This window comes from Camelus ferus, chromosome 12 (genome assembly GCF_009834535.1).
Source record: "Camelus ferus isolate YT-003-E chromosome 12, BCGSAC_Cfer_1.0, whole genome shotgun sequence".
NCBI classification, from domain to species: domain Eukaryota; kingdom Metazoa; phylum Chordata; class Mammalia; order Artiodactyla; family Camelidae; genus Camelus; species Camelus ferus.
The window spans coordinates 180,353-206,896 of NC_045707.1; the positions used below are offsets into that span (position 1 = coordinate 180,353).

General features: G+C 43.0%; 2 protein-coding genes across 2 annotated transcripts; both read left to right on the plus strand.

The window, feature by feature from the left end:
* The first annotated feature begins 302 nt into the window (after positions 1-302).
* On the plus strand, positions 303-5,392 carry LOC116667507 (lysozyme C-like). Its single transcript, XM_032492093.1, has 4 exons — positions 303-485; positions 1,875-2,039; positions 3,737-3,815; positions 5,246-5,392. Exons 1-4 carry the CDS (start codon positions 350-352, stop codon positions 5,310-5,312), a joined length of 447 nt encoding a protein of 148 aa, XP_032347984.1. The 5' UTR covers positions 303-349; the 3' UTR covers positions 5,313-5,392.
* Positions 5,393-19,088: 13,696 nt separating this feature from the next.
* LOC102517278 (protein HP-25 homolog 1) lies at positions 19,089-25,569 on the plus strand. The gene is made up of 3 exons (XM_032492087.1): positions 19,089-19,237; positions 23,597-23,734; positions 24,910-25,569. Exons 1-3 carry the CDS (start codon positions 19,195-19,197, stop codon positions 25,365-25,367), a joined length of 639 nt encoding a protein of 212 aa, XP_032347978.1. The 5' UTR covers positions 19,089-19,194; the 3' UTR covers positions 25,368-25,569.
* The last annotated feature ends 975 nt before the right edge of the window (positions 25,570-26,544 follow it).

Below are 26,544 nucleotides of genomic sequence, written 5' to 3' on the forward strand. Positions count from 1 at the left end.
TAAAATGTTCGTTCCATTTTTTTAAATTTCTAGTCACTCAAATTCATTACGAAACAGGAGGAAGTTTCTCTTTTGGCAGCAGTGCTAATCCAGATTGTTCCTGAGCAATAACTTTAAACAAGCTCATTTCATTATTTTCCGGCAGGTGAGTCTTAGGATGCGAGAATATCCCTCTTCAAACATAAGAAAGAAAATATTTTAAGGCAGTGGGCCAATAAATGGTTCCTGTTTCCCCCGAATCTCAAGGGGTGGAGCTCCCGAACCCCCAGGAGTAAGGGAAGTCCAAAGGAGTTAAATACTGGGGCCGACTCTGCCCCGGGCAGACTGCAGTCCGGGCACCTCAGTCACCATGAAGGCTCTCCTTGTGCTGGGGCTCGTCCTCCTCGCTGTCGCTGTGCAGGGCAAGGTCTGGGAGAGATGCGCGCTGGCCCGAAAGCTGAAGGAACTCGGAATGGATGGCTACAGGGGAGTCAGCCTGGCCAACTGTAAGTCATCTCTTGTTCGTCCTTCCAAATAGCTGGTGGGGGCGGAACGGATAGTAATGCAGGATGAATAAAGAGAAAGGGACTTTGAGTGAATGGACTTTTTAAAAACTCTCTTGGAAGGTTTGTACACTTAACAATGTTTAAAAATATCACCTTGTTTCTTTAGAATCAGATGTACCAGCTGAAGGTTTGAGGGTATGGGAGGGCAAAACTCTATATCACTCTAAGTAGGCCGGGACCCATGCTTCCAGTGCCACTAAATTTGCGGGTTCGGTTCCCTCAGCGGCCCACGTAAGGCTGGCTGAAAGGTACTTTTGGGCACCTGGGATGTCTCTGTCAGGCCCTTGGCATTTGAGTCCAGCCATGTCTAGTTTGGAACTTGGGTTCTGCAAGCCTAGAGTAATGCAGTATTTTTCTCCTTTCTAATCATGATGTTGGGGTTTTAACAGCAAATTTTAAAAATTCTGTGGAACTCTTTTTTTGGAGGGGGGGTAATTAGGTTTGCTTATTTATTTTTAATGGAGGTACTGAGGACTGAACCCACAACCTCGTGCATGCTAAGGACACGCTCTACCACCGAGCTCTACCCTCCCCGCTGAACTAACACAGGGGCTAGTAGGACCCAACTTCCCCTCAGTCAGTGTTTGTATGAGGATCCCTGAAATGCAGCAGGAAAGGACGTTTCATTATTCTTACTCACTCTAGTTGATGAAGTAGTTTTCACTTTCTGCCACAGAATTCAAGCTGTGCCCAAAGTAAATGTTGCTCTTGATTTTAGTCCAATTTTGTCGATGTAGTCACGGTATTTTTCAGACTGAATTCAGACATTTCCCCTCAATAACTATTTCTGAGCAAATGAGCAGATGGCTGGTTGGACGGAAGGGTAGGTGGGTGGACAGAACAGTCTTCTCCATTCTACAGCTCTTGTCTGGGGTGTAGTTTGACATCCAAATTCACCTTTAGATATCATAAGAAAACTTCTTCCTCCCAGAAATTCCTTATTTTCCCCACTAAAAAGCACTCTTCCATCATCATCATATATCTACTGCTAAGCACAAATCCACTCAACAACTCTGTTGATTTTTCTCTTCTAGGCTGAATCTTACCTGAGGGATGGGAGCAGGGGAAGCGTAATAGAAAAACAACTAGTTTCATATTTTCTAAAGTATGTTATCTTGTTTCATTAGTATTACAAAATGATTTGATAGCAAAAGAATTCTCTTAAGGGCCCTTTAGCACTAAGGTGTTAAAATACTTTACACGTAAAAGTCATCTTTATACTTACAAAGGCGTCAGTCATTAGTAAAATTGAATTTGCCTGATAGAACATGCTTTGCAATGTAAGTCACGTGGTGTTACTGTTTACTACTAAAAGTAAGTTCTTTTCAGGGATGTGTTTGGCCAGATGGGAAAGTAGTTATAACACGAAAACTACAAACTACAACCGCGGCAGCGGAAGCACCGATTACGGGATATTTCAGATCAACAGCCGCTACTGGTGTAACGATGGCAAAACTCCAAAAGCAGTGAACGGCTGTGGCATCAACTGCGACGGTAAGACAAGATGACACTGAGTGTGGGCACAGGGACTGTCCTGTCATGTTTACAAGAACAGAGATTCAGAACAAACAAAAAGGCCTTGATGGGGTCACCAGGGACCTAGGAAACCTCCATCTCAACTTCCAGAAACTCTTTATTACCCTCCTCCTGATTCCTGAAGTAAGAACGTAAAGCGCTCCTATCATGAAAGGTTGCTGTTCTCTGATACACAGAGGTTTCTGGAGGGATCCATCAATTTACTGTGGCTGGACTGTCTGACTCTCTGTGCAGAACTATGCACTCCTCTGACTTACTCTGAGGAGGTTTAGGGATAATTTGGTGATTTGGTCTTTTTTTTTTTTTTTTTATATCTATAGTCCTTTATAGAAAATGAAACAATTAGTTGTTAACTAATCAAGGAAGAGAAATATGTGTGGTCCTTTTCTAACCATTGTTTTTACTTTTTATTATGAAATGTTCTAAATTATAGAAATTGGTATAATAAACAGCAATGTACCCATCATGTACTTTAACAGTTTTTGGCATTTTGTCTTATTTACTTCTCTCTGTGTGTGTGTGTATATATATATATATATATATATATTTTTTTTTTTTTGGCTGAGTGATTTTAAAGTGAATTAGAAGCATTATGACATTTAATTTCTAAATTCTTTAGTTTACACTTTCCAGAAATACAGTTCCTATATAATCATAGTCATTCTAACAAGCTAATTTATGGATTTGTTCAATTGGGGTGAAGCAAATATTCTACTGAGTTTATTTAAAATTAGAATGTGGAATCTTTTGTGTATACAATTTTGGAGAAGTATTGCAAAATTTTCTATTGTTAAATTTTTAAATATTAAATTTTCTAATAGAGAAGATGAATATCTTAGAATATTCTTTTATATTCAGTTAACTTCTGTTTTAAAATATTTTGTATTATATAATAATTTGTGGTCCTTGAATGAAAATTCTTACTACCCAGAGATTTGTGACCACTGCTAACTTGGTATACACAAATTCTTTCAGGACATGTATGGAACTTGTCTATGAAGGTAAAGCAGTGTCATGCACATATCTACCCACATACAAATGTGCAGGCAATGTGTGTTTTAACAAAAATGATATTGCTTTCTATATACTACTCTACGATTTGTTCTTTATCACATAAAATTATTTTTAAGTCACAAATACCAATATGTATTATTTTTTAAAGATGACTAGAATTCCACTACATAAATATTCTGTCATTTATCAGTCTAGCTCTTACTGGTAAGCTCTTAGGCTGTTTCCATTTTCCCCTTTTATTAATTGCTATGAGACACCTTGTGCATACATCTTTGCGTGTGTTTTTATTATTTCTTTAGGAATACTTTTCCAGTAGTAGAAATACTGAGCAAAAATATGCTGGGCCAGTTTCTGTTTCTTCATTTGTTTAAAGTGTTTAGTAAAAAAAAAGAAACATCTATCATATTAGTTAATAATTCCATTGCTTCCAATGACTTTGGAAAACGAGAAACAGAATGCTTTATTTCATGCCAAATGGGATACAAGGAAGAAAAAGTTTTCTCTCAACATTCGTAGATACATAGACTCTTGAAAGGTAATCTGTGTTCTCTCTTAGCTTAAGAGAATAAAACTGGCTGAATGTTAAGTTAAAATGAAATTTCTATAACCGTTGTTTTCATTCCTCACCGTCTCTTTTTCAGTTTTGCTGCAAGATGACATCACTAAAGCCGTACAATGTGCAAAGAGGGTTGTCAGGGACCCTCAAGGCATTAGAGCATGGTATGTTTTTTTTTCCTTCCAGTTTTATTGAGATGTAATTGACATACAGCACTGGATACTTTAAGGTATACAGCGTAATGATTTGACTTGCATACATCACAGTAGGTTTAGTGAACATCCATTCCTCAGACTGTTAGAGCAGGCAGATAGCTAGATGTGAGCAGAGAAGGGGGGACACAGGCCAAATGGCAGGGTTTGGCAGAAAAAGAAGGGTCCTGGGCCAAATGCAGGAAACCATACATCATGTAAACAACAGGGGTCCCTGGGCAGAGAAAGAAAAGTAGGAACCTCTGGGCTGATAAGGGGTCACAAATTTTAGAGTGACAAGTGGTTGGGAGGCTGACAAAGAAAGGTGGGAAAAGGCAAGAACCTCCAGTGTCCAAATGTAACTTTTTCTCATTATGCCCTCATTACAATAAAATTAGCCTTGCAGATTAGAAGTACCCATCATGCACCAACGCCATGATATTTCCCAGCCACACTAAATAAAGACAAAAATCCCTCCTCCCTTTGGGAAGGTGGAGTTGGGATGAAAATCAGAGAATAGGACCCCAAACCCTTCCCCCCACAGTGAATATTCCGCCCACTCATTTTCACACTCTATGTAACTGATCTGCCAGAGAAATCAGGGCAGTAACTTCCCTGAGACTGCCTGCTGTCCCCGTGAGAGTGTACTATCTGTCTCTTAGTAAATCCTCACTTTACTTTCTTAGCTTCTCATCTCTGAATTCTTTCTACCAGGAGGCAAGAACCTAATCACCTGCAGAAATATGGATACAAAATTAAAGGAACAGAAGATAAAGTTTTTTGTGTGTGATGCTCTTAGGAGTTTCTCTCTTGACAGTTTTCATATATAAAATGTAGCAGTTAATTATATTTATCAGTTTGTACATAACAGCTCCAGTATTTATCTTACTATAGTTGGAATTTGTAGTAACTTTTGACTGCCTTCATCCAATTCCCATCTTCTTCCTCCCCACCCCAACCCTCACCTCTGGTATCCACAAATCTCTTTTTCTGAGTTTTTTGTATGTGTGGTTTTGAAGTATAAGGCACCTACCACACTCTGTTAGTTCCTGTTGCAAGCATGCTGTGTTTTAAGCATCAAAGGGGAGGTCTGGTTTGCCCTCCTGTTCTGAGACAAGTCAGAGAACATTTCCAAAGACCAAACTGTGCTGCTGAGAATTGACGACTGCAGCTCTGGGTTTACGCTGAAAAGCGTGTTACCTCAAAACGATCTACTTTAACTGATTCAGAATCTTACCCTTTTACTCCTCAATTTCTTTTAGCGGATTTCTAGGGTTTTTAAGATTCTCTGCACTCAAGTAGAGTTGATTTACAATGTTGTGTTAGCTTCTCGTAGAGTATCACACTAAGTGAACGCACCTATGTTTTAACCTTATTTCTGCTTGTTTCATCTTTCTTTCCAGGGTGGCATGGAAAAATAAATGCCGAGGCCAAGATCTCAGGAAGTATGTTGTGGGTTGCAGATTGTAACTGCGGAGTTTCCTTCTTCAGCTCATTTTCTCTCTTTTTCATATCAAGGAAGTCATCATTTAAGTGACAGGTCATACTACCATTATTTCAAGCAAATAATGTTTCTACAAATGCAGGAGCATGTAGTCTTTTTTCTAAGAGGCTTAATATTTACTAACATGTTTCTTGTTGGATATGAGGCCTACAGTGCTTTCGGTTGGCTAACAGAACTAATGCTGGTGAACATTTGTCTAAAATCGTAATTATCAAATAGATCTGCAGCCCATTCAGTTCTTAATCAAAGAAAGAACCCAGACTTAATCTTGAATGATACAAGTACTGGCCAATATTCAATGGAAATGTAACTCCAGAGTATCTTGAATGGATCTTAGGCAAAGTCCCACCAACATAGGCACGTGACGCCTTCATCTGTTCAGCCATCGTCAAAAACAGTAAACGATAACCACTGTTTGTTGGGTAATGTAACGTTTTAAAAGGGACAGAAGGCCAAATGGCTAATAATGAAGACAATCTGAATTAAGATTTTTGTTTCCAGTAAGTGTGAGGCCTTTGCTTTAACTGTTTTCTTAGAAAGGTTGCATTTACGAAGCTTTAAAAATAAACACACAAGTTATATATCAATCTATTTTAGCCCTTTTAAAGAACTCCTTCATGCATCTTGCTGACCACTGAAGAGAGATTAGATCAAGAAATAGAGAGAGAGTTTAGATGAGGGGTTACTTTTCCTTAATTTCATTAACTTCCTGCATTATGACTAAATTCAGAGGCAGATGAGCTTGCAAGTATGGAAATAATTGCTAATTAACCACAGATGAGAAATCACACATGCTGTTAAAAAACACAAACACTATCATTAAAGGCTTTGCAAGTCATACCTTGTCTTTCTTTTTTTAGACCCATTTAGTGTCTTTGAAGAAAAAGATATGTATGTATATACTTGGGAAAAATGATTTGGCACTTAAGTATTTGCTGTATCCAAACACCTGGAAAATGCTAGAGAGAAACCCCTGAGCATGCTGACAGGTCTCACTTGAAATTCATAACCACAGATCTCATATGGGCCCTCCAGTCCGCCCGCCATCTGAGTCACTTCTCTGCAGCCCTCTGTCTGAGTCCCCACTCTCCAAAATGACCAGCACTGTTTCACTTCTCCTCTCTTCAAAGTCCCAGCACACACGCCCAACCACTCACCTTCTCCCCGCTCTCATCTCAGTAGATGGCTGGCCGCAGGATACCCTGGGAGAAGAGGAGCAACTCAGGCCAAGCCCTCCCCTCCCGGCCACCATAGGAGAGGCCACATCTTCCCTTGGGCCCCTCCCCTCTTCCTTCCCCGCTATAACTCGGTTGAAGGACCTCTGCTCCTGCCAGTGACAGTGTCCCCACATGCAACCTCCACCACAGCCCCCTCACTCCTCCAATTGAGGCTGAGTGTGTCCTGCATCCTGAGTTTCTCCCTCTTTGCTGGATCAGCCCCCTCATTGTGCAAACTGCCCCGGTATCCTTCCCTCTTACAAAGAACTCTCCGTTGACTCTACATAACCTGCAAGTACCACATCGTTCTCCGCTCCCTTTGACAGCAACACTTCTGGGACAAGATAACTCTATTCACCAAGTCCATGTCCTCACACCCTTTCTCTTTTCAACCCTTCCTAATCTGACTGCTCTCCTCACTCAGCTGAAGACTGCTCCAAGGTGACTCCTCCCATGACCCCTTGGGGCCAACTCTAGGGACCACCTGTTCTCTGTTCATCTTGCTTGATCTCTCAGCAGCATCTGACAAAGTGAGCCACTTCATCCTTCTAGAAAAGTCTTTCTCCCTCAGCTTCTCATTTACATCCTACCTCACCGATGCCTTCTCCTCAATCCCTGGCTGGCGATTTGTCCGCTATTTAATTTCTAATTTTGGGAGGGCCCCGGGCTCTATGCCTGTAACCATTTGCTAGACTACATGTTTTTCTTATGTATTTATTTGTGTCTTCTTGCTGAAATATAAATTCCAAAAGAACAGAGGCTTTCCCCCCCCCCCCACTTTTTAAAAGACATTGAGGGAGGGAGGGTATAGCTCAAGTGGTAAGTGTGCATGCTTCCACGTAGGAGGTCCTGGGTTCATCTTCAGTGGATCTTAGGCAGAGTCCCATCTATGTAGGCATGTGACGCCTTCATCTGTTCAGTCATCTTCAAAAACAGTAAACAATAACCACTGTTTGTTGCACAATGTAACATTTTAAAAGGAACAGAATGCCAAATGGCTAAAAGTGAAGACAATCTGAATTGAGAATTTTGTTCCTGGGTTCAGTGGAGGAACCCAGTACCTCCACTGAAATAAATAATTAACCAAATAAACCTAATTACTGCCCACCCTCTAAAAAAAAAAACCAAAAACAAAAAGTAAAGGCAATGAAATACTCTCAACTTTTCCCAAAATTTGCAAGTATATTAGAGACTTTTATTTTTTCTGAACACTTTTAGAGTACTGTGCCAACATGGTGCCCAGTGGCTCTGAGTCCTTCAGTGTGTAAATCCTACACAACCTCAAAACATCATACAAATCAGGACATTAACACTGATCCATTACTGCCACCTAATCATCAGATCCCATTCATTTTCATCTACTGTCCCTGTTTGTCCTTCTTAATAAAAAGATCTAATTCAGAATCATGTGGTGTATTTGGGTGTCATGTTTTTATCAGTTTCCTTCCATCTAGATCATTTCTTCAGTCTTTTCCTTGACTTTTATGATTTTAGCCCTGTTGAAGATGGCAAACCAGCTGTGTTGTAAAAGGACCTGAGGTTTTCTGACGCTCTCCTGATTAGATCAGCCTGTGCATCCTTGGCAGGAACACCACACATGTGATGCCGTGCTCCTCTCCTTGGGTCTTCTCAGGTGGCATGTGGTTTTGAAATGTTCTGTTAGTGATGACATTCACTTTGATTATTTGATTAAGGTGATGTCTGCAAGTCATCTCCGCTGTGAAGTATTTGGAAAAGGGTAAGTTACTTTGAGATTGTTCCTCATCAAATTTTCAATTAATGCATTTAATTATTATATCAAGTGGACCCCTGGCTTCCTATTATCAAATTATGATGAGCTATAATCCATCCCTGTCATGTATTCTGATGGGCACGTTGTCCCTGATTTGGCCACTAGAGCCCCTGCAAGCTAGCTTCTCTGTCATTTTGACACGTCCCCATCCTCTTTGAGCACTTGTTTTTGTTTTCTGGCACAAAATGTTCCAAGGTTCAGCTGGTTCTTTTCCTGTTTCAGCCTGGAATCAGCCTTTGCTCCAAAGAGCCCTCATTCCTCAGAGTGGAGAAGGGTATTTCACAAACAAGACCTGGGCACCAGGGTGTCACTGTTCCCAGGCCCCATCAATGGACAAAGCTACAGGATGTGCATATTTACACGATATTTATCTCTATGTCCATCTGTTTAAATTGAATTCACATAATACCTCCAATTCAAATCCTACCCCACTAGGCTCATTCATATTTTCCCCTTTTCCATGTTGGTAACTGCTTTCTATGACAGTGAGAAACCAGGTACCCATTGTTCATATTGTCCTTAAAATGTATCCTTTGTAGGTGCAAATCTACTGGTAACCTCTGCTCTGAGTTCCTGGATTTGGACCCTGTTCATCATCTCAGTCCTTGCTGATTTCACATCTGAAGGACGTCCTGAGCCCTGTGACCCTCAGGGATCCCCAAGCCCGTCAGCTCCCAGGCTCTACAGGAGTTGCCCATCCAAGAGGTGGGGATTGTTTCCTTTTGCTTTTACTGGTCTTTCCTTCCTCTCTCAAGTTGTAATGTTTCAACTTATTTCCCAGGTGACTCTGACAAAATTGCTGAAGCAAGACATTTCTTCTTTTGAACGGCTATGAGCTATTTCTCAACTCTGATTATGCATGAGATTGTCAAAGCTTCATCCTACAGTTACCGTATCAGACACTTGGGAGTAGATGTAAGTAACCTGTATGCTTAGGGTATTTGATGCACCGCTGGAGTGGAGATCCAAGCACATAGCTCTGGTTACCAGCCACAGGCAGCTTGTGCCATGGGCAGGGACAAGCGCACACATGAGGTTCACTGAGAGCACGTATGAAGAACTCTGGGAGAATTCTTAGGGGTCAAAGTGTCAGCAGCACATGATTCATCCCCACCCTCCTACCATCTTGCTGAAGAGTCATCTGGGTTCAAGGCAGCTGGTTGTACTTTGCAACCATCTCTAAGAACGGGATTCCATCTGCATACCACTGCTTTTCGTAGGTTAAACCATTCAAAATTGCTGTTTTGTGGGGCAAAGTCAGGCAAATACTAACATGGTCAATATTTCCATCTAAGACACGTAGAACGGTTGGGATTGGGGCAGATGACTCGTAATCAGTTAAGGAAACCAGTGCTCCCTGCCTGGGGCTCCATGAGAATCCACACACCAGTGCTGGGGTCTTGGCTGGAGACCCCGGGTTTTCCCGCTTGTTAGTGCTTCATGAAGAGTTGGCAAATCCTGTTAATTTCTAAATTGCAATACGTTTGATTCATATAGTATGAAAAGTGACTCAGTTACACACTCCCACATGCATGCAAATACAATGTGAACAATACTCACTTTTAGAATACTTAGAGAAGAAATCTTTTTTGGTAGATGAGAGAAAATGGCTGGATCTGGTGAACTGAGAGAGCAGACCACACAAAACATGCGTGCATACTCACTTTTTCCCTTGGTTTTTAAGTTCGGTCATGTATTCTGGGGACTAAGGTAACTTTATAGCCTAACCAGTAAGACAAGGTACCTCCATGTGCAACTGGAAGATGTATTACTGGGCCCAGTGTCTGCACCGAGTCACATCTAAGGAAAGACAGTTCAGTAACTAACATTATTAAAAGCAAATTTATGTTTTTACTGGCTTCTCTTAGGCATATCTCAGAGGATAGAATTTATAACTCAAAGCAGTACTTTTTAAAAATCTCTTTCCCCTGTTCCTCTCCATTCCCTTCCTCATTCTCGACTTGCTACCAAATATCTACTTGAAGTCAATCTCGTGATTCTTTCCTGCCTCTTTTCAGTTTCCTGCCCGTGTAGGAGGCCCAGACCTTGCCGCTGTCATCTGCCCATCCCTTCCCTCATAGACCGTTCCCTCTGACTTCTTCTTCCTCCAGTCCCGATGTTCACAGACCTCACTTCCTTCTGTGAAGGAGAAACCGGGCTGGTCTAACAAGATAACTCACAAGTTTAGGAATGTGAAGGAGAGGCTGGGCTGGGCTAACAAGATAACTCACAAATCTAAGTATCGGAATACTGATCTGAGTTCTGCTGTACTAACTTGTAAATCTAAGTTAATTAGTGTTGGTTTGCTGTTCATGTTTTTTGCTAGCCAGCTGGATTTTCAAAGATACATATCTGGCTTTGGAATGTTGGTTTGCTGCCTCCCCGCCTCCACTTTTGTGATGCTAATACTGCTAAAGCTGTTCCATGCCTATTGGCCGAATACCCCAAGCTTGTACTTTACCCTATAAAACCTCATGTGCATGTCTTGGAGGTGCTCAGAGCTTCGGAGCAGAAGCCCCTCTGAGCCCGCCGGCGTAATACATCTGAGTACTCCAACCTCCGAGTGGTGCTTGTTTCTTGACTGGCCTGTCGTTTCCATAACATTTCTGGAGGCCCCAGTGAGATACAACCACGCCGGCCCCTTGAGCCACTGGACTGGTGGCTCTGGCCGACCGGGGGACGGGATTCCACCAGCGAACGAGGTGGGGCCGCCCGACGGTATTCCGGGTTCTCCATCATGGTGGCAACTCGGCCCACGGGGTGGCTGGGCTACAACCAGAGCCAGACTCCATGGAGGGACGGACAGACTCACCAGGTGGCCGTCCGGACAAGGTAGGAACCCCTGGGAGGAATCAGGTCCTGTCCCAGTGGACAGAAGAGGAGGCGGATCCCCTCCTATAGGAAACAGGATACTGGGATTGGTGGGAGGACTGTTGTTAACCTCTGTGTGTGTGTGTGAGAATGAGCGGCCTCTGAAGCATGCTATCAGGCTCGAGTTTGTAGCTCCACGGCATTCTGCTACGGAGTTCAAGTGAGTCCCAACCTGCGGTTCCATGGTGACCTCATATGGCTCAGGGCGGTATCGGTCCCTCAGGGTCCTGATTGGAGTCAGCGGCTTATACTGACCTGCCAAAGCTAAGAGGCACCTTCGTCCCCGCGAAGGGAGCGGCCAGGCAGACGCAACGAAAACCTTCCCTTGTCTTGTCTGCGACACCAGCACAGGGTGGCTACACTGGGAGGACATAGACAGGACATAGAAAAGGACATAGACAGCCAGTGAGTCAACGCCCCTGTGCCCTCAGAGGCTAGGATGCTATTTCTTTGAAAAAGTCTCCTACCTGTTTCTGTCACAGAACACCCGAGACTTAGTGTTCCCCTACAGAACAGACCCAAGTAGTGCCTCTTTTGCCTACCCCCAGGCCCCCAGGACTCGAGTTTAGAAAACGAATTCCTTCAGGACCGGGCTCGCCCGGCCTTGGTGGTCCCTTTTCTAGTTCATTTGTTTTACCATCTGCCGTCAGTCCCACGCCCCTGATAAATTAGTTCAGAATATAGAGAGGATTTAATGAAGAAAGTCCCTGGAACTGCTTGAGGCCTTGAGCTCCAGAGACATCAGATGTGACTGGAACCCAGACTCCCTGACCAAATTAGCCTTCAAACAACTCAGACCCAGCAAGAGAGCGGTCTCTCTGGGAACTCCAGTGTTTTGAGGAGTGAAGAAAGAAAAGATATAAAGGCTACCTTCCCAAACATCTAAAAAATGGGAGGCTCTAAGTCGAAACCCACCACTCTAGAATGCATGATTAAGAATTTCAGAAAGGGGTTCTCAGGAGACTGTGGAATTCGAATGACCCCTGGCAGGCTCTGCACTTTGTGTGAACTTGAATGGCCGGCCTTTGGAGTCAGGTGGCCCTCAGGAGGAACTCTGGACCTAGCAACAGTGCGAGCGGTCTATCAAATAATCACTGGAACCGCAGGCCACCCAGATCAATTCCCTTACATTGACTCCTGGCTGAATATCGCCCAGACTCTACCCCCATGGATTCGGTTCTGCTCAAATGGACCTGGACAATGCAAGATATTAGCAGCCCAGCCAGTCCAGCCCAAAAAGACAGACAGAAAAGAGCCTATTTTCCAGGGAGACGCAGAAGACAGATATGCCTACCCCCTCCGTATGCCCCCAGGGCACCAACACCTCCCCAACCTGAGGACCCAGAGGCAGAGCCCAGACTCCAGCCTGAGCCGTAGGAAGGAGAGTCTGCTCAGCACAAGCCGGGAAGCCAGCACCACCGGCCCTCCAAATGCTGCTGCAGGAGACACAAGGGCCACAACAAGTTGGGGAAAATGGGACTGTTGAGTCCAGGCACCCCGTACTCTGCTACCAGTCCTTTAGCACTACAGCCCTTCTCAATTGGCACCCTCATACTCCTTCCTACTCTGAAAAGCCACCCAGCAGCAGCAGCAGCAGCAGCAGCCCCCCCCACCCCCAGCTCCAGCACCGCCTCCACCTCAGCCGCCTCCATGGCAACTGTCGGGGAACACCGGCCCCTGCCCAGTCCCGAAGCGATGCTGGGACAGCCTTGGGTCTCTGTTGCAAAGTCATGCAAATATTTGGTCTCTGTCCAGCCCATGATGATTTCTACTTGGTGGTATATGACTGTGATCAGGCTGTCAAGCCACAGGCTATGATTGACCTCGTAGAGTCTATCTTCCATTCTCACCGGCCCACCTGGGAAGATGTCCGCCAGCTGCTTCTGACTCTTCAATACAGAGAGGAGACGCATTCTCACTAAAACATGAAAATGGCTGCAGGGCTGAGCCCCTGGGGACACAATGGATGTTGAGGGATGGGCCATGACACATGCCCCTGACACCAGACCAGATTGGGACTTTAACACCCAAGAAGGAAGAGAAGCGCTGCGTGAGCACCGGGAGGCCATCCTACAAGGGCTAAGAGCAGGAGCCAAGAAGCCAACTAACATGTCTAAAATGACAACAGTGACCCAGAGGCCAGATGGAACCCCCACTGACTTCTATGAGAGGCTATGTGAAGCATTCCGAGTCTATACTCCTTTTGATCCTGAGGCCCAAGAAAACCAGCAGATGGTCAACGCTGCCTTCGTAGCCCAATCATGCCCAGATATACGCTGGAAACTCCAAAAACTGGATGGATTCGCAGGGATGAATGCTACACAGCTGCTGGAAGTTGCAAACAAAGTTTTTGTAAACCGAGAACGGGAAGCCCAATGAGAAGCAGACCAGCGAATGAAGCAGAAAGCCGCATTCCTTGCAGCAGCCCTGGGGAAAACAAGCTTCAGCCAGAATCCTGCACCACCCCGGAAGAGGGGACCCCGACCATGGATGCCCCTGGGCCGAGCACAGCGCGCATACTGCCGGGAGACAGGACACTGGAAGAACGAGTGTCCAAACAGAAAGGATGGGAAGAGAGCACCCCCAAAAGACCTACTTATCAGCTGGAGCCACCAGCCAGTAATCACATCAGACTGGCTGGGGACGACTCAGAATAGGAGAGACCAGGCTCCCTGCCCCTGGGCCCCCGGGAGCCCAAGGTCAAGATGTTTATAGGGGGCCAACCAATGACTTTTATGGTAGACACAGGAGCAGAGTATTCTGTGGTGACTCAACCTGTAGCCCCCTCACCAAGAAAAAGGTGACTATTATAGGGGCTAGTGGGGACTCAACTGCCCGCCATTTCTGCCAACCACGATCCTGTCAAATAGGGGGCCATCTAGTGACACATGCCGCTATTCACTGTTAGGGACCATATTTAGTGGTATTAACTACCCCTACAGCTGTTAAAGTTGCAGGAATCATCCCTTGGATCCACCACTCCAGGGTTAAGAGAGCGACTCCACCTCAGACAGAGGGTCCCTGGAAAATTGAGAGTGTCCAGGGAGACCCGCTCAAGATCAAGATCAAGAGGGACCAGAAAAGAATCGACAAGCCCTGCTCTAGCCACACCCGGAAGCTGGCTAGTCAACGCACGGCCGAAGCTTGAGGAAAGCTCAACGCAGCTGTTAAATGTATTTCTTTTGTGCTCCCTTGCCTCTTTCCTTGTTTGCTATACTAGTCTGCGTACTAGCAGTGCACCTGACTGGAACATAGGCCATGGAATCCTCGTAGCTATTTTATATCTTGTTATAATTAGTGCCATCACTGCAGCATCATGTCTAAGATAATCACAAGGCTGATGTTATTGACGCTAATGCCCTCACTCTCCTTGGCTGTACAATGCACCTGCATGGAACCGGGTGACAAATGGTCCATGTACCAACCGGTATTTTCAGCTTACAGGTGAATTCAGCCATGATCTCCGATGAATAGCAGAAACCCTGGGAACTCTGCAAAATCAGATTGACTCTTTGGCCGAGGTGATCTTACAAAACAGGAGGGGTCTGGACCTACTCAAGGCCAAAGAGGGGGGACTATGCCTCTTCCTAAAAGAAGAGTGCTGTTTTTAAGCCAATCAATCAGAAATTGTCAGAGGGATGACTCAAGAGTTACAAGACCGAGTAAAAAGAGAAAACATATTTTAGATAAAAGCCCATGGACAGGCCCCTGGGGCTGGACCTCCTGGCTGGCACTGTTCATAGGTCCCTTACTCCTGATTTTTGCAGTTCTGCTGTTTGGGCCCTGTGTCCTAAACTTCCTGACCCGCTTTGTCAGTGAGTGGATAGAGGCTATAAAACTTCAGATGTTAGCCTCCAATTATGAGCCCCTGCAACAGATAAGTGATGATGTTTACTCCAGCTAGGGTTGTGAAAGCATCAAGAGGGGGGAATGTGAAGGAGAAACCGGGCTGGTCTAACAAGATAACTCACAAATCTAAGTATTGGAATACTGATCAGAGTTCTGCTAGACTAACTTGTAAATCTAGGTTAATTAATGTTGGTTTACTGTTCATGTTTTTTTGCTAGCCAGCTGGGTTTTCAAAGATACGTATCTGGCTTTGGAATGTTGGTTTGCTGCCTCCCCGCCTCCACTTTTGTGATGCTAATGTTGCTAAAGCTGTCCCATGCCTATTGGCCGAATACCCCAAGCTTGTACTTTACCCTATAAAACCTCATGCGCACGTCTTGGAGGTGCTCAGAGCTTCGGAGCAGAAGCCCCTCTGAGCCCGCCGGTGTAATACATCTGAGTACTCCAACCCTCCGGGTGGTGCTTGTTTCTTGGCTGGCCTGTCGTTTCCGTAACACTTCCAGAAAGCTTCTGCTCCTGGCCTGCTCCACATCTTGCCACCTGCTGGGAGGGAACGTGTGGCTCCATCTCTCACTACTTTGGAATGGGAATCTGTCCAGTTCTCAGATTACAAAGGAGAGTCCAGAAACTGACCCTAAAAGCAAAACTTCTTCCTTCAGAGAGAGAAGCTTGGAGGGTGTGGTAGACAGAATTCTAAGATGTCCCCCAGGACCCCTGCCTCCTGGGGTACATGCCCTGTGTAACTTCCGGGGCTGTCACCATGCCAGAGTTTACTCCTGGGATTAGGTTATGTTATATATATGTTGACTTAAGGGAGATCATTGCTTGACCTAATCAAGTGAGCACTTTAAAAGCAGAGGGTTTTCACAAATATGAGGTTGGCACAGCTATGGACTGACTTATTTATGAGTGAGTGGAATATGATATAGAGTCCAAAAGTGGATCCTAGGATACATGATAATTTATATTTGAGTGAAGCTGTGATTTTACCAAATGAAAAAGGGTGAGAAATGTATGCAAGGTACCGACACTACCAGGTATCCTAGTGGAAGAAAATAAAATTGGATCCTGCTCTTAAACCAATAAAAGAAAATTTCTAGACACATTACACACAGAAGTGTGGCAATAATAATAGTTTTATAATGTGATCTACAGGACTATGAGTACAATGTCAGGCGGGGGAGACCTTAACCAAGGTTGGAGACCCAGAAACTATTAAAAACATGTAAATATATTTGAGCCTCTAAAATTAAAATCTCATGGCAATGAAACCAAAGAAAAGTTGAAAAAAATGGTCACTTCTGTGATTAATATCTATCATTTAAAAATGAGCCCGAAAAAGTGGACAAGAAAGAAAAGTAACCCCAAAGGAAAATTAATTAAAAAAATGAACTGACAACTTATGTAAGTGCAAATCACCAAGAAATGTATGAAGATGATAAATTTCACAGAAATATGAGCATGCATATTAAAATAATAATACAATCTCTTTCCTCCAAAGAGGCTGGAAAAAATTTCTAGCCCTTATCTTTAATTGTTATTTTGGATTTGGGGAGATACACACTCCCAAATGTTGCTGATGGTGATAGGAATTGCTGTAACCTTTTAGAAATAAATCATTGAATAACTATTAAAATCAATATATATAATTTATAATTTTTAAACTGTAATCTATATAAATGCATAGTGTGCATTTGTTTATATTTATAGTATGTATTATTTGAAAAAAAAAAAAGGAACTACATGGCAAGGAAAGAAACCAAACAGAACACAGCAGGAGCTTTTCTCCAGTTGGTGACTGAGGAAGAGAGGGCAGAGATGCGGTCCCGCTGGCCTGGAAGAAGAAGCAACAGCATGTTGTGAACCACCAATGGGGGCCACGTGGCAAGGAATGATGGTGACTTCTAGGAGCCAAGAGAAACCCTTGACAAGGAAGTTGAGACCTCAGCCTGACAACCATAGGAACTGATCTTGACCAGCAACTTCAATGTGTTTGGAAGTGGATTTTCCCCCCAGAGCATCCAGAAGGGAGCACAGCCTGGCTGACACCTTGATTTCAGCCTCATCAGACCCTGAGAAGAGACCTCACCATACCTTGGCTGGACATCTGACCTAGAGAATTGTGGGCTGGTAAGTGGGTGCTGTTTTAAGTCTCTAAGTCTGCAGTAATTTTTCACCAGGCAACTAGCCTAGAAAACTAACACAGAGGGAGAGTGAGGACAGGTGAGAAAGCTCAGACATGAATACCTCGTGTTTCTGTTCATAAATAATAGAAAGATTAGTGGTCACACAGTGCACAGGCTAAGGGCTGAATGGAGCGCTGATGGAGAGGGCTGATGGAGGCCAGGTGAGGGGACCTATAGCCTGGGACAATGAGAAACGTGCCCTAGGAGAGGTGGACCATGTGTATCCAATCATGGAAGGCGGAGTTTGGTAGCTAGAGAGAACAGGGAAAGCCTGCACAGCTTTCCAGACCACCGTGGATAATAAGGATCTTCTTAACGTCCTATTGGTGGTCCCATTCCATCAACAGCTTTTACAGTATTTTGTTGGTTCCTTGTTTACCCCAACTATTAAGATCTCAGACTAGCTGTGATGTTGGCCTTTCCTGGCCATTGGATACTTAAAACACTATTATTTTGACAGTGCCCTGAGCATGAACTTTTCCATTTACTGCTCAAAATTAAGGCAGCCCCACCTGATACCAGCCCTCCTTGCCTGCCCTACCTTGGCTGAACGTCTGGCCACAGAGTTGAGGGTTAGATGGCAGGAGCCCCTGGTGAAGATGCCATAGGTTGTCACTGTTCTTACTGAGATTCGGTGGACTTTTTGGAATAAATATTTCTTAGTTAACTTTCCTTACTTTGTTTTATACTTTGGTCATTTCCCAGAATTTTAATTGTTTGTTTTTTGGCAATTTTGTCCAGTTTTATGTTGCTTTTTAAAGATTGCCAAGCTATTCCCAAGGTCTCACTCTCAATTAAATTTTTAACTTCGGTTCACCTTGGCAAGCAGAGAGCTTGGTGGGCACATACAAGGATGTCAGTAGGTTGTGTGAATGAAAATACTGCAACCATATCAGTAAACAAAGAATGCTGAAACCAAGTCATCAGCGGCTGCCGCCACCCCTGAGTGGGGACGAGCCTGCAGCCCAGCCTCTGCAGCCACTCACAATGGTGCACTCTGAGCAGACTCAGAATAAGAAAGGACAGGATACTGGCCCTAGATGGCTAGATGCTTGTCAAAGGAATGAATTCAATGAGCCCAAATGTTTGCTTCCTCCCATACATAGAAAAGCACTAAATTCTTTAACTTTAGATGCCTGGTTTTCTTTAGATAACAAGCAATCTTTTATTGTTCCAACTACCTGGTCTTTGTTGTAAAGCTCCTATATATCCTAGCTCCTCCCCTACCTCTTCGGAGCAGTCCCTCAGAGCCATCTGAGAGGCTATCATCCTGGCTCAAGTCCTCCTGCCAAATAAAACATAACTCTCAACTTTTAGGCTGTGCATTTATTTCAGTTGACTGTTGATTATTATGGCAAAGCAAGAATTTATCGGATATATTGATAGTAAGGGAGAGAAGTTGAAGAAAAGACACCTGGGCTCTTAAATTAGGAGAAAAGCCTTTATTGTCCTATATTTAGACCTGATTTTATCACCTAAGTCACTTCTTCCCCCTGGGCCAATTTCCCAGTCTATAAAATTATGGGTTTAGAGTAAAGGAAATGAGAGTCTAGTCCATCTCATATTTCTGTTGTCCAGGAAGAGTCAGAGGTGGACTCTCAGGTGGTGTTAAAGAAATGACCAGGAGCAGGGGAATACCCCAGAGCTCGTCAGCCTAATGGGCCCAGGCTTGGCCATCGTAAGAAGAGATGCCTTCCTGGGGTGGGTGGACAGAGGTGTTCTCACTTGGGATGTCAACTTGTCAGCTGTCCTAAACGTATTTCAATGTTTAACTGTTCTGATTAAAAATTAACCCTGACTTCAGCCTCAAGAGTCCAGAAGATCAAATATTGAGACAAAACCAATCTATTAAACCATTTACCATAATGTTTCAAAATCAAGCAGACAAGCTAGTTATAGGACAGGTGAGGAGGTGGTCCGTGAAAAAGCTTCAATGCCTGGGGAAAAGGGAAGCGCTCTCTCCATGAGCATCGTGGGTAAGTGTTCTTAGCAATGTCTGTCAAGATGAAATCAACCCATTGTGTTGGTAAGTTGCACTTTCTGTTACAGAAACGACAGGCCAGTCAAGAAACAAGCACCACTCGGAGGGTTGGAGTACTCAGATGTATTACACCGGCGGGCTCAGAGGGGCTTCTGCTCCGAAGCTCTGAACACCTCCAAGACGTGCGCATGAGGTTTTATAGGGTAAAGTACAAGCTTGGGGTATTCGGCCAATAGGCATGGAACAGCTTTAGCAGCATTATCATCACAAAAGTGGAGGCAGGGAGGCAGCAAACCAACATTCCAAAGCCAGATATGTATCTTTGAAAACCCAGCTGGCTAGCAAAAAAACATGAACAGCAAACCAACACTAATTAACCTAGATTTACAAGTTAGTGCAGCAGAACTCAGATCAGTATTCCGATACCTAGACTTGTGAGTTATCTTGTTAGCCCAGCCAGCTTTTCCTTCACATTTCTTCTCTCTGCATGTGATTTCTATTATTATTATTATTATTATTTAAATTAGAACAACCCTGGAAGGCAGTTTCAGGTAATGCTGGCCAAAAAGAAAGGCATTTTCTCAAACCTGCCAATTGGATATTGCAAATAACGGAGAAGGAGTAGGTGTCACCTGGGAACCAAGACCTTTGCTTTCAATATGAAATTAATGTCCAGTCACTCAAATTAAATCAAGGCTATTATCACATAAACAAAAGAATGGATGCTAACAAAGTCCTTTATAGTTTCCAATTATGCATTAAAATTGAAAACTACAATGCTCATGATCAAACCAATAGTAAAACACACTGCTCTACATGTTAAAATTTCTTATTCTCTTTCTCCTTCTTGATATCTGTCTCTGTTACTGCCTTTCTTTGTCTTGATTTCACCCCCAAATGTGTTTCACTGTGACTATTGTGTGTTTACTGTTTATTCTCTTTGAGTCCCTTTTTAGCTCTCTCTTGATTATGTCCCACTTGAAATCCCTGTTCATTGTCTTCAAACTGTTGACTGAAATAAATGCACAGCCTTAAAGTTGAGAGTTATGTTTTATTTGGCGGGAGGACTCGAGCTGGGATGGCTCTCAGATCACTCTGGGGTACTGCTCTGAAGAGGTAGGGGAGGAGCTAGGATATATAGGAGCTTTACAACAAAGACCAGGTAGTTGGAACAATAAAAGATTATTTATTACCTAAAGAAAACCAGGCATCTCAAATTCAAGAATTTAGCGCTCTTTTATGTATGGGAGGGAGCAAACATTTGAGCTCATTGAATTCATTCCTTTGACAAGCATCTAGCTATCTAGGGCCAGTATCCTGTCCTTTCTTATTCTGAGTCCCCTCAGAGGGCACCACTGTGAGTGGCTGCAGAGGCTGGGCTGCAGGCCTGTCCTCACTGGGGGGTGGCGGCAGCCGCTGATGACTTGATGGCTTCAGCATTCTTTGTTTACTGATATGGTTTGCAGTATTTTTCGTTCACACAACTAATTTTACTCCTTTACTATTCAACAATATCAACTGATAAGACAGTAAAGTATATTTTGATAATATCTATTGTTATTAATTATTAATATGTAAAATTCCCAATCAATATTTTCAAAGCATTGTAGCTGTTTGCCAGCCCCGCCAGACACACACATACACCCTCATGCACATCTAGTTTTCACTTCTGTCTCTCAAATTTTCCCTGATTCCGCAGAGAACTGGAGTGAGTTTACATGAATTCACAAGTACTCACAGGACAATATAAACAGACAGAGGAGTATTGACTTTTAAAAGAAAAAAAAAACCTTTCATTATAGCAAAGCCCAAAACAAGTAGGCAAAAATAAAGACTGGAGAAAATAAGGTGTAGGTATCAAGACAGGTTTTGAAATTTAAATGAAAATTTGTATCCAAGCTTCATGATAAAGACGTAGTCACTTATGCAAATTGTTTTGTAACGTTTATGCCTACTTCTTAAAAATCATTTATGCAAATTATTTTTTGTGTACGAAGGTCACGCCTACTTCTTTCTTGAGGGTCTTGAACTTAGGGCAAAAGGAAATAATTTTCCTGGATTTTCATTTATGGATACTGAGTAAGTTAAACCACAAAGTCCTCATCAATTTTCCTACAATAAATTCAATGAAAGATTTCCTGTTACAGTTTATTGTCCTGGCCTTATAATTTTGAGAATAATGCTGGTTCATCTCAGCAAAATCAATTGAATATATCATTTTAATTTAGTTCCCTGGGTGGCCTTTGTGTGTTTATATGAATATGTGTGTGTATATGGAATGGAATGGGGGAGGCAGTGACTGTAAGCAAAAATTGTGGCCCACTTTTATCCACCAAGACATAGACAATCCAGCATCGTATTTGTGTGAAAGAACAAATCACCAGAGAGTCTGGATATGTGGGTTTCAATCCTGGTTTCATCCTCAAAACTTAAAAGCCTGGAGACAGTGTGAAGGAAAAGCTGGGCTGGTCTAACAAGATAACTCACAAGTTTAGGAATGTGAAGGAGAGGCTGGGCTGGGCTAACAAGATAACTCACAAATCTAAGTATCGGAATACTGATCTGAGTTCTGCTAGAGTAACTTGTAAATCTAGGTTAATTAGTGTTGGTTTGCTGTTCATGTTTTTTTGCTAGCCAGCTGGGTTTTCAAAGATACGTATCTGGCTTTGGAATGTTGGTTTGCTGCCTCCCCGCCTCCACTTTTGTGATGCTAATACTGCTAAAGCTGTTCCATGCCTATTGGCCGAATACCCCAAGCTTGTACTTTACCCTATAAAACCTCATGCGCACGTCTTGGAGGTGCTCAGAGCTTCGGGGCAGAAGCCCCTCTGAGCCCGCCGGCATAATACATCTGAGTACTCCAACCCTCCGAGTGGTGCTTGTTTCTTGACTGGCCTGTCGTTTCCGTAACAACAGTACAGCCATCACCTTTTCCAGGTCTCGGTTACCAAGCCCCTCACTGTTTCGTGGAGGAGTTTGGGAAACATGAAACACTGGAATGTGTCAAACTGTTCAAGATTCTCTCAGGGTTGTTTTTAAATTGTTTTGAGACGTGTCCTTCATTTTCATGTGATCGGTTGTTGAAACTCTTTGCATTAACATTCTCTCTAGTTTTAAAATCAGAATAGCACTTTGCTTGGAAGATAGCAATAAGAATAAAATTAATAAGAAATAACTCATAAAGAAATATGAATTATCTGCTAGACATCCATACAAAGACTATACACATATCTTCTTAAACTTTAAAACTATTAAACATGGCAAGCACATGCTCCCAGCATCATTCTGTAGATACAGCTGCTAGAGAAGTTAAGTGACTGACCTAAGATCACTCAGCATTAAGGTAGCAATGCTAGAATTTGAATCGACGTCCTCTGACTTTTAAAATACGCTCATAAATTAGTGTATTTCCTTTCATGACTTGTCTTCAGCTTTGGAAGAGCATCATTTGGATCATCAATTAAAGTCAAAAAGTGATTAATGTCTTGTTTGAATTAGAAAAGATATTCTAAAAGTTGTGATCACTGACTGGTACTTTAAGAATTGAAACCCTCTGCTTTCAAGAGTGTATGACTCATGTTAAAGTTGCTTGTGTTTCCTGTAGTTGTTGTGTATATTTGTAACCCCTGAAAGTTGATTACTGAGGGTTGGTAGAAGATTTAATGCTACCCTCAAGGACCTGGTAGTCTCATAAAGGGGGAAATACAACAGGTGCATTCATCGAAGCAAGTATAATGCAAGCAGATTGTTCTTATTGGTTTGATACTTCAAAGTGGAATGAAGGTGACTAAGTAAAAAATTTTAGGGTAGTGGGAAAGAGTAGTTGGCTAATTCAATATCTGGTATTTATTGGTTCATTCACCATCAAGGAACAATTCATCATATATCTTCTCTGTTCCAAGCCCATTCAAACAATAAAGCAATAAGTCAATATAGAATAAATGGGCAATTCAGGTGCTTATTCATCATAAGAACAAGATTACTCATCCAATTATTTAAAGGTGACTGCTCAACAGATGGCAGGAGGCTCTGAGTCCCCGAGAGAGAACCTCTGGGGTTCGCATGAGATTGGGAAAGCAGCATTGGTTTCAAATAGGATGGATTAGCTGATTTTCTTGGATTTTGTGCTCGCCATGAAATCATCTCAACTCAGCGTGCCTTCTGATCTTCTCTGGCTAAGTCACAGCATTGATACGTGTGGCATTTGGTGGAACTAAAGACCAAAATAACATCATTTTCTTGGAATTGTGAAAACGTGCAGCCACTTGACAAAATTTGTAAGACAGTCTCTTTATGGGAGGCTGATCCATCTCCCAGCTTACTTGAAACTTCATTCATTTTTCTTCTGCTTCAGGTTGCTGGATTTTAGCCCTATTTGTCCCATTACTTGTGGCCAATGTCAAGTCTTCAAAAGATGGTCAGCCGTGTGAACCTCATGGACCCCCAGGACCTCAAGGACCCAGAGGTCTTCCAGGGCCAATTGGACTTCCAGGTGAAAAAAAAAAAAAACCTAACTGCTCTATTGGCCTCTCATAGATTCTCTCTGATGGCAATGTTCATGGATTCACTGAGATCTTCCAGGTGATCTGATGAGAATACTGATCATTAAGGCAAGTCATTTCTTGGTAACAAATGACTACGCCCTCTTTTTCTCAACCCTGAAGAGTCGTAATGTTCTTCCACTAAGACAGCATCTAACTACCAAGAAATCTATATGTTAAAACAGCTCTTTGGACATGTGGGATGTGCAGTCCACGTTGAGACTAGGGCAGAGCACTCACACTGGTGTCGCACGGTGTAGGTGTGAGCTGAGCTTCATACATCAGGCACATGGGGCAGCAGATACATGGCTTCCTGGTCTCTTGTCTTCTGCTGAGAGGTACGCTGGGCTAAGCTCACGTGGCGATCCCATCCGCTTTGAACACTTGTACCAACCTTCTGAAGCAGTGGTTTTTGAAATCTGGCTGAGCATCACTCATCCACAGACTTGTTAACATTTAGCTTCCTAGTCTCCATCCTCAGAGATTCCTTGAAAGGCCCACAGTGTAGACTGGCATTGAATAATTGGGGGATTCGGGTGGGATGGTGTTCCACAACTGGGTCTAAGAAACAGGCATGTTTGGATACCACTGTTCAAAATTCCCATTTAATTCTGTTATGATATGATCCCTGGATTTGTCTGGGTAACTGCCAAGAGTGATCCTTAATATTCAGCCTTATGGTAAAGAAAAAACATGGCAGAACATGTTTAATGATCAATTCACATATTCATCATTTAATTATTCACTTGTTGAACATATTTTGAGTGCTAATTTGATGATTGATACTGAATATAGCATTTAGAAAGAAAATTCAGACCCTAGCTCCCAGTATGGATAAGGAAATAGTCACATAAAGGAGAGATTACAATTCTTTGTGGTAATTCTTTATAACCATGGTGACAATCAATACCAAATGTGGTACAAGGCGATAGAACTTTTCCAAATCTGGAGGACACAGGAGAACCTTCTGGAAGCAGTGATACTTGGGCTAGGCTTTGACCAGTGAGAAGAAAGAAGTTGGAGGGGAAGAGGGGTAGAAAGGAAGAAATAATTCATATACCGTACAAAATACAAAATCTTAAATTATATCATTCTATTTTGTTTGCTTGTTTATTTTGAAATTTAGGACTCCCAGGTGTACCAGGACCAAGAGGGAAAACTGGGTTACCTGGAGAGGTTGAGAAGTGCCCATCTCTACCTCAGTCTGCCTTTTCCGTCAAGCTGAATGGGTCTTTCCCGGGACCCTCCCAGCCCATTGTCTTCCAGGAAGCTCTGTACAACTGTCCCGGCCACTTTGACCTGGCCACGGGGGTGTTCACCTGCCACGTCCCCGGTGTGTACCACTTTGGCTTTGACATTGCCTTGTCTCAGAACGTTGTCAAGGTGGGTCTCCTACGGAATGCCACCCAGATCAGAGACAAACAGGCAGAGGCCAAGGATGGCCATGAGCATGCTTCAGGAAGTTCCATCCTGCAGCTGGAGAAAGGGGACAGGGTCTGGCTGGAGTCAATGCTAGACAAAGAAGAATCTGGAAAAGGAACGATTCAAACCGTGTTTTATGGATTTTTGATCAATGGAAATTAAGATGGCTTTGGGTTAGCTGCATAGTTCCCTCCCTCAAGTAACTCTGAATTTAAGAAAAGAAGCTTTCTACTCCTCTCATGCCAAGTATTTCCTCTAGAATTGTTAAAAGATGAACAGCTCACAAAATCAGTAATGGCCAAGTTGAACAAAATGAATGTATTACCAATCACTGAAATCAATAAAGACTCATGGTTCATCAACATTTCAACGATTTCTTTTTTGTGATTTCCCAACATTCAAGGTCCTGAGTGGCAAAAATGTAGGGGGGGGGGGAAAGATTGAGATAGGAAGCTGCCCAGCCAGATTCCTATTGAATACACCAGAAAAAGCCCCATTCCGTTCTTTTATTAAGCCTGCTTTTTTTTTTTTTTTTTTTTTTTGGTCTCTTCCAGGGGACAAAAACCTTGCTCAAAGTCTCAAATCTATTTTTGGAATTAAGGATATAAATATAGAAGTAAATATCTCTGGCAGAGATAGCAAGTTGGTTTAAAAGACCAAATGAAAATGCTTCCCATCTGATGATTTCCCAAAGGCATAACTGGGTGGGTGACGTGGCAATAGAGGCAGAGGGCCAAAGACAGAGGTGAGGGAATTTCTGTGGCTTCATAATTTTCAGGATCATTAATTTCCTTCAGGCTGTTAGTTCCTTACTCAATAATCCTTCTTCCAGCTAATTTCCATTCTAGCTAAGTTTGTTTGCATTGCCTCAATAAGCCCGATTACAAAAATGTAATTTGACGAGATTCTATTCCATTCAGGGTGACCGTAGAAAACACCATCTTTTCTGGTGAGATGTAAGTTCACGATACTTGCTGGAGTCGCATTTAAAATGGGAGCAATTCAACTGACTTGCAGTCTTTGGCCTCTGGCCTCTGCCCTTTGCTTTCTCCATTTCTCTATAAAGAATGAAGATGCGGTTCTTCCAGCCGCAACAACCATCTTGCAGGCATTAAACCAAAGCCACATAATATACGATGAAGCAGGATAAAAGTAATCAAGCTCTTTGTACATCGTGATGAGGATCTAAGCCAACCTTACACTACTGATGACTAGACTTTAAAAAATACTGGTGGGTTTTGCTTTTTTATTATTGAATTATAAACTTCAATATATATACTTCATGTATACTTTTCTACAGCTGAACTTTAGTAAAGTGCACAACTCTCAGGTACACAGC